Source organism: Pygocentrus nattereri, chromosome 2, assembly GCF_015220715.1.
Source record: "Pygocentrus nattereri isolate fPygNat1 chromosome 2, fPygNat1.pri, whole genome shotgun sequence".
In the NCBI taxonomy this organism is placed as follows: Eukaryota; Metazoa; Chordata; class Actinopteri; order Characiformes; family Serrasalmidae; genus Pygocentrus; species Pygocentrus nattereri.
The window spans coordinates 55,537,362-55,546,320 of NC_051212.1; the positions used below are offsets into that span (position 1 = coordinate 55,537,362).

Below are 8,959 nucleotides of genomic sequence, written 5' to 3' on the forward strand. Positions count from 1 at the left end.
TAAATAAGTTACAGATCCTCTAAAGAGACTCACTTCTGCACGTTTTAATGTACGATCGCTGTTTATTTTCTGAATTCAACTCATTGTTATTATTTTCTTCTAATATGTTTGTTCTATTTATTAAGCAAGCGAATAGAAATTGAGTTCTACACAGTTCACTTCTCTGTCCCTTGCCTGTTTTGTGTTTGTCTGCTGTCTGTTTACTCATTTTTTCTGTCATCCATCTTCTACATGAGCAGTCATGTCCTTGTCTTGGTGTTTATGTGCCGTATTAAAATGCCATATTGAGGTGTGTCCCTGCAGAGGATGAGTTGACGTATTCACGCTCACCAGTTCGAGTATTATTCACAGTATTGTAAAAACTCTCAGGCCATCTGAGAAAAACAAACTGTTCATGCACTGTGGTTGTTCTGAATGTCAGTTAGAGCTTCTAAATCTCTCCTGGAGGAAATCCAGTATTTGCAGTTCCCATCCAGTACCTGTTTTATACGTTACGTTAAATTAGGAGCTGCTGAGGAAACTGAACAAATCCCCGTGAAGGCTGGAGAGCGGCCTTTATATATATATATATATTATTTATATCGCTGCTGTTTGAACAAAACCTCGTATCTCTAAAATAGTAATTTTATAGGACAAGGAAAAAACATACATTACCGCCAATGTAAGTCAATGGAACCAGAATTTTTTCCAAGACATTGTTGGCCATTTATTTTTGTCCATCCTATTTTCAAGTTATGTCAAAAACTGAAAACTGACAAAAATATATAATTATCGTGTTCTTAATATAGTTTTAAAACAGCTTTTCAGCCCAGCTAGTAGCTACAAAAATGGCAAAGAGAGAGATTTAAGATGAACATCGCTAATTTGGAGACGAATGGACTTATCGGTGTTTATAATCAGTCCAGCTGGTTTCCTGATACGTTTAATCTGCAACGAGAAGCTAAAACACTAAAAAGTCACAAGGCTGAAGCCGCTTCTCATTCACCTGCTTCTTATTCGAATTTTCCCATTCCACCTTAAATGGTGCAGCAGGTACAATCAAGCACTATTTAGGGTGGAACAGGAAGATTCGAACAAGCAGTTGGCGAATGAGAAGCGACTTCAGCCGTAAAAAGCCAAACAATGAGAGACATTTTACAGGAACCGGTTCTACTTTTCCTGCAGGAGATGTGAGAAAAGCAGCTGAATTGAGAACCATTTGTCAAAATTTCACCTCCGCATTTAACCCATCCGTGAAGTGAAACACCCACATACACACTAGTGAATACACACACACTAGGGGCAGTGAGCACACTTGCCCGGAGCGGTGGGCAGCCCTATCCACGGCGCCCAGGGAGCAGTTGGGGGTTAGGTGTCTTGCTCAAGGACACCTCAGTCATGGAATGTCAGCTGAGGGGATCGAACCGGCGACCTTCCGGTCACAGGGCCGGTTCCCTGACCTCCAGCCCACGACTGCCCCATAGCTGCCCTACAGCTATACTAAAACATCAGCACATACTGAGACACATTTACAGCCAAGATGGTAAAATTGACAAAAAATGTTTGCTGTTTATTCTTAACATTGCCGACCCCTCATCTAGGTGAACTTTTAACCCCATAACTTTGCGAACCCTGGAAGCGTCAGCCAATAGAAAGCGTCTTCTTTTTGAAAAATGCTCAATAGAGAAACGTTCCTCAGTCAGCAAAATGTCGTTTATCACTAAACAACTCATTAACCAGCTAAAGTTAACCGTTTAGTGAACTATATGTTCCTTCAAACCACCACTGTGAACCTCATACTGTATATACTGCATACATCATATTCTAGGGGTATTACTGGCGCTGTGTTATTGCTGCTCCAGTCTGTTCTCACTCAGGCGTCTCCCTCTTTCTGGCTCTCAGGTGTCCGAGTCCCGAGTACTGGAGTGTCCGAGCATTCAGATCACCACTATTTCCCCAGAGGATGACCCCGGCCCCCCTGGGGGCAGTTATTGGGACACTGGTGGGGGCTGGGACCGGGAGCGCCTCTATCTGCCCCTGCTCGACCCTTTCTGCTATCGGGACGGTGGGATGGGTGCGGGGTCACTCAGCCCAAGCCCCGCCTCTAGCCCCTCCTCTCGTGGCTGGCTGAGCCCTGCATCCAGCTGTGATTCGCTGCTGGTGGAGGAGGAGGAGCTTAACGAAGCCACTGCCCACTTCTGCCTCTCGCCCTCCTCACGGCCCACCTCCCCTGGGGGGAAAAAGAGGAGGAACTCCCCCCTGGCCTCCCCCTGCACCTCCCGCAGGGGCAGTTACTCAGAGGAAAACCCCGCCCTCCTGGAGGTGGGGGAGAACGCCGGTCAGTCTCAGGGTCCAGCCAGCAGCTGTGAGCTCAGCATCCCGCAGAAGGCCAGGAAGACGTCTCTAGAGCAGGTGAGCTGGGGTAATAATCAAGGTTTGAACTGGATCTGGAGAATCATTACACCCCTAATAATAATGATGCTATGCTTATTCGATGTGTACAGAATGTCACTAAACCCTCGATTGCACGGTGTTGCAACAATTATTTTATCTCAATTTTACTAAAAACAGTTATATAAAATCTGTGTTTTCCTATTTAATCGCAGAAAAGGGGTCTTTTATTTTAAAAGGCTAAATACTACATGACCATGAATTCCTCTTATGATGATGTTATTACCACACATTCAAAATACCAAATGAAATTATATTAATTTCCAATATTTGTAAATATTGGGTCGTATATTTCACTAGGTACAAGCTAGATTTCTACTTTTCTTTAGTTTTTATGGTGCTATAGTAAGATTGCGCATGGCAACAATTTACCAAATATGCCACTTAAAAAAAAAATTAAATATATCTATTAAAATGTGTTTAAATAATAACTCATGCAATTGAGGCTTAACAAAGCTGTGTCACAAAATGTAGTTGTGTTATAACTGAAGTTTGGGGGGAGGAGCATGGCTGAAACCCCTCCTTCTTCCAATCTAACGCCCTATAAATTCACATCCTCACCTTCTGATGGTGTGTTTGCAGTCCCCACCGCCTCCCCGTCTCCTCCCTGTTCCTCAGTCCCGCAGCAGTCCTGCTACAGCTATGAGGCAGAGGCCCCAGAACTCCAGCCCATGTTCTCAGGGTTCTTCCCCCTCCCTCAATCAGTCTTCCATCATACTACCACCACCATGTTGAAGGCATGGTCTGAACTCACAAGCTACGTTTTTTGAAAAAGAAAACAAAGGGAACAGACAGAAATTAGGAGCTTCTTGAAATACTCCAAATTTAAACGTCCCCAGGAGCTCAGTCTTTTAAATCTACCCATCTGCTTGAACGACACTCCTTTTCTTTGCTGCACATTCATGAATACTTGGGGTCAGTTTCTGAGCTGCTGAGTTCATGTTAAGTGTTTATATTGTTTGAACTGCAGCTGAAATGCAGTTAGTGTGTTTGGTGAAAAGACAAAGGTGTGGAATTGTGTAGAATTGAGGTGAAACTTGTTTCGCCAGCTATTTAGACATTAATGTCTGTGTGTTGTTCTTTTCAGAGGACAGTAAATCTGCTCTGCTGTACAAGCTGCACACTGACCACTTTAACTTATATCAGAGTTTCGACAGCCCATGACTGAGGTGTCCTTGAGCAAGACGCCTAACCCCCAACTGCTCCCCGGGCGCCGTGGATAGGGCTGCCCACCGCTCCGGGCAAGTGTGCTCACTGCCCCCTAGTGTGTGTGTCAATTCACTAGTGTGGGTTAAATGCGGAGGTGGAATTTCCCCGTTTGTGGGACTAATAAAGTATCACTTAACCTTAACCTTAACCATTTCTACAGCGTCGTCCCATCAAAAGATAGAATGAAATATTTGCAGACGTGTGATTGGTGCACTCACTTTTGGGAGATACTGTATTTACATCTTTTCCCCTGTTGTTTGTGTATTCCACCCATTAGCAGGTCATGTTATGTAATGTTATCAAACTGGGGGATGAAGACTCTCTTCTTATAAGACTCGTCCGCCCCCACTACATCTTTTCAAACTGCTGCTAACGTAACGTCATTGGAGCTCAACACACTTGGAGGAGACCACGAACTGTAATTCTGTTGCATTGGCTAACAAATGCATCATGGAGTAAAGGGAGGACTATTCCAGCCACCCATAGAGAGAAGACAGTTATTGGACTCCCACTTATGGTCGGCTAGGGCAACATCGGGGATGGAACACACAGTCAGAGCCAACATATAAGGCTGCTGAACCACTAAGGATCCCACATAAACTTTTCTACACTGTACAAATTGGGGCTTGAGAGAAATATCACTTTCGTAGAGGGTTATGAAGAGTACAGTGGGGCAGGATAGCCTTATACTCATCTTCATAGCTTTATGGTTCAGTAGCTTAATATAATGGTCCCTTAAAATACGTTTTACTGCAGAAATGCAGAAAATAGGTTTCTGGGACTGCTGGAAGTTCTGTGAATGGTCGTATTTGGGCATGTTGATTTGCATAAATGAACTTTCTTATATTTGTGTTTATGCAGGTTTCCTCCAGGGATGTGGATTCGGAGCAGTCTACAGGCCCCCTCTCGGAGCCGGTACAGCTGAGGCGGGACCCCCCACCTGTGGGCATGGACTACCTGTCGGTACCCCCTGCCCTGGGCTGGGGCAGAACCCGAGCCAGTGCACACAGCCCCATCTTCAGGTCAGAAACACACCATGCATCCTTACTGTCCTTTTTATTGTACATTTACATGCATTTGTTTAGCAGACGCTCTTATTCAGAATGTGGGAATTAAAAGGTGCGTAACGATACACTCAGTCCACGATTCGATTTTATTCCTGATACGGGGTTCAGAATTTGGTGTTCTCACAGAAGACGTGTCACAGGTATTACATAATCGCCTGATGGCAATTGTTTGAGTGGACTGCGGTTATAGAGATGAGCAATATTATGATATTTTACTGTTATCACGATACATTTCTGAGTCTTACCGAGCGTATCGTGGGTGAGGTACTGATCAAGTACTGATTAGTTTTAGTTTTCAGTAAAAACGATGCTGTGTCACAATATTTATTTTTCTGACATCTGATCATTTTGAACACACAAATTAGGGCAACATTCAAAAATTCTATCAAACTTTGAGTTCAGTTATTTGGCTTGAACATTTTACATGCAATGCCACATTACATCCAATTAAACACAACTATTGATGCTTGCTTTTTAATCAAATCAGCAGTTGGGAGGCGTTTTAGAAATACTGCCGACATCCATGATATGCCCAGAAGAGCATTGATTCATGTCACGTTTATCACATGAAGATAAATACCGTCATGTTGCTGCTCTTCATGTGAATTTGATTTGAACTGTTTCATGTAACTGTCAGGTTAGTTTTGTTGGCCGTTTTGGTGCAGGCAGCTCACAACATGCAACTAATTTCATGAGAGATTCACTGTAAATCCAGCCTGTGGCTTGAACGGGAAGTTGAGCCGCTTCTGATGTAATGGAGGGCCGTGTTTTTAGTGATGTGATGTAGAAATCTGCTGGTTCTGGTGGTAGAAGTGCTGTGATGGGAGAGTTTAAGTCAAGGATCACTTCGCTTTAATGTTTGTAGCCCTGGAGGACAGATGGACAGCAAGAAAATCTAAGGCTCGTCCTACACTACATGATTTTTTGCCCGGTTTTAACCCTGATTTGCCTCTTGTGACTAATTTTCACAATCTCAAGTGATTCTCCAGGTCAGGAGCTCGATCCGAAGCGAATGTCGGCGCAGATTCTCTGTAGCGTGAGAGGAGAAACGAGTGCATCTTTAGCCTCTATAATAGAACTCTGAAATGATCAGACACCCTCAGATATCATCAAACGTGTTTGATATTTACGACTCTAAACGTTCACGAGTCCTGCAGTGAGAGACGGTCAGAGATGAACTCGGTGAATCAGCCAATCAGAGGGCAGGAAGAGAACTGAACTCATTGCTCAGATCCGATCTCTCTGACTCCACAGTTCACGCTAGTTTAGGTCAGTGACTCTAATCCGTCATTAATGTGATGAATCGGCTCCTGAACTGACCCTTATGAGCTCCTCCTGCTCAGTGACGTCATGTGACTGAATCACTGCATCATCAGCACAAACTAACGAGCAGAACGAGCTTCGCTGAGAAGATCATTAACTCTGATCAGCTCTCAGCTTCATTATTAGAGCCAGACGGAGGAGAAAAAGGTGAGATGAGCTGCTTTTCCACCGTTTACAGGCTTTGACGTCTGTTCGGCGCTGTTGCCATGGTTACGCTGAATGATCGCACACGAAGAGTGGGGAAAAAAGCACATGAATTCCGATCTGAGCGTCAAGTTAGGGTCCCACGGCCACGAATCGGACACGTATCTGATCTAGGACCTCATATGAAATGGGATTCGTGCCACTTCAGCCTGGTAATGTGAACGTAGCCTAAGAGCCGACGTCATGTTTATAATGTTGATCCAGTCGTCAAACCGCTTTCAGCTCAGCCGCCGGTTTGTAGTGAAATATTTCTCCAGCTCTCACTGAATCAGCGCTTCTTAACCTCATATTGATCCCCAGTTTGCACTGTCACTATGCATAAAAGCCCAGACAGGTATAGTCCAGTAAGTTTAGCCTGGTCTGTTTGATGTGATCTCTGAGGAGATCTGGGAGTTTGAGTTCTTTTCCACAGCGCAAGCTTGTTGTGCGTGTCGTTCTGTCTTTGCCATGTCGTCTAGTCTGAGTGCCTCACAACAAAATTTCTGTGACAGACTAAGTTGGTGATGCTGTGTTTTAGAAATCTGTTAAGATTTTAAAAGTTGTGCAGGGAGCGCTCGGCCTAAGCTGATGGAGAGGTCCAGTGTTGGAGGGTGGGCTACAGGCAGGTAGATAAGCTCTGCCTTGTTCCAGGCCATGGTAGCCCTCCGGAAAGAGCATTCAGGGAGGCAGAGAGATGTTTTCTGTACGATCCGGGACGTGAATGGAGGAGACAAGTACAGCTGGGTGTCATTCTGCGTGGCAGTGGAAAGAATACCCACGTAAAGATTTGTATAAAGGGAGAACGGTATTGGACCAAGAAGTGACCCCTGAGGAACTCCGGTAGCGAGGTTACGGGGAGCTGAAGAACAGCCTCTCCAGAGCAGAGCTGCAGATGCCTGAGTGTTGAAATAAGCATCTGGTGGTTCGCGGTGTTGAAAGGCATCCGCGGGTCACGGAGGATAAGGACTGTGATCATAGAGTTCTCCCTGTCTTTGTGGAGAGCGTCTCTGACTGACAGGAAGGCGTTCTCTGTTGTGCGTCCAGGCCTGTATCCGGACTGGTTTGTGTCCAGTAGGAGGTTGTTCCCCTCGAGATGAGAAGATAGTTGTACCAGGCAGCCTGTGGTTTTTAGAGCGAAAATCAAAGGAGTGATGCAGGCCTGGTCTGTAGTTCGTTGGATCAAAGCCGTTCTGATACTGATTTTGGGGGATTCAAGTTCTGATATCGACTAACATTATATACGGTCGTATGACGGGCCAGGTTAAAACCCTGTGGTGCCCCCAGGGTATTAGAGCTGGAACCATATCCCCACAAACCCACCGGTAGCAACCTATACTCTTAAAGATGGTTCTTCAGGGGTTCTTCAGATTGATGGTTCTGTATAGCACCAAAATCATTATTCTATTGTTAAAACACTCTTTAAAAAGATGGTTCCTCAGGGGTTCAGATTGATGGTTCTGTATAGCACCAAAAAGGGTTACAGTGCTCTTTAAAGAGAGGATTCTTCAAGGGTAAAGAATATGGTTCTACAACAACTACTATTATTCAAGGTTTCTTTGCATCGTGAAATGGTTCTTCGGATTGATGGAGAATGTGGTGTAGATGGTTCTATAAAGATCCTTCATAAAGAGAGTTCTATATAGCACCAAAAAGGGTTCCATTATTGTTACAAGTCAAAAAAACCCTATTTAGAACCCTTTCTGCTAAGAGTGAAGCTCACATAGTAACAATAGCAGAACCTTTTTGTGCTTTTTTTAAAAATGTTTATATAGAACCATATACAAACCATGCTCAGTCAACCTGAAGAACAGTTTCACCATGCAGAGAACCACTTAAGCATGCAAATGTTTCTTTGTGTGTTCAGGGTTCTGTACAGAACCATCGTCTTTATGAAAGAACCCTTGAACAGCCATAGTTTTGAAGAGTAGTTGTGGTTCTACTGAAGACTTGTTCTATCGGTTCTTCATAAAATATCTAAACTGAACCAGAGTTAGTTCCTCGTCAAGATCGGTCAGGTGTGCTGATTGGAGAAGATGACCATAAGATGCCAACATGATCCTGTCTGTGAGCGTCCACCATGATCATCTTCCTCACAGACACGGATCACACGCCCAGTGACGCACTGCGTGGCGAGTTTCGGTTGTACTGGGAGGGGTTTCGGTTGTACTGAGAGGGGATGTGGTTGTACTGAGAGGGGTTTTGGTTGTACTGGGAGGGGATGTGGTTGTACTGGGAGGGGTTTTGGTTGTACTGGGAGGGGTTTTGGTTGTACTGGGAGGGGTTTTGGTTGTACTGGGAGGGGTTTTGGTTGTACTGAGAGGGGTTTTGGTTGTACTAGGAGGGGTTTTGGTTGTACTGGGCGGAGTTTTCTTTGTACCGGGGGGGGGGTACTGAGTTGTACTGGGAGGGGTTTTGGTTGTACTGAGAGGGGTTTTGGTTGTACTAGGAGGGGTTTTGGTTGTACTGGGCGGAGTTTTCTTTTGTACCGGGGGGGGGGTACTGAGTTGTACTGGGAGGGGTTTTGGTTGTACTGAGAGGGGATGTGGTTGTTACTGAGAGGGGTTGTACTGAGAGGGGATGTGGTTGTACTGAGAGGGGTTGTACTGAGAGGGGATGTGGTTGTACTGGGAGGGGTTTTGCATGTACTAGGAGGGGTTTTGGTTGCATTGGGCTCTCGAGTGGCACAACCATCTAAGCATTGCTCCTGTCATCTATTAGACCAAGAGTTCAGTCCGCAGTGAGTGCTA

The 8,959-nt window shown here is 44.9% G+C and overlaps 1 protein-coding gene across 2 annotated transcripts in view; it reads left to right on the top strand.

Moving 5' to 3' along the window:
- Positions 1–8,959, top strand: part of nfatc4 (nuclear factor of activated T cells 4) — a 45,017-nt gene that overhangs the window by 18,835 nt on the left and 17,223 nt on the right. For both annotated transcript variants that reach the window (XM_037545587.1, XM_017686556.2), the window contains exons 3-4: positions 1,882–2,391; positions 4,501–4,661. In XM_037545587.1, the coding sequence (XP_037401484.1) occupies positions 1,882–2,391; positions 4,501–4,661 (671 nt within the window). The remainder of the gene's footprint in view (positions 1–1,881; positions 2,392–4,500; positions 4,662–8,959) is intronic.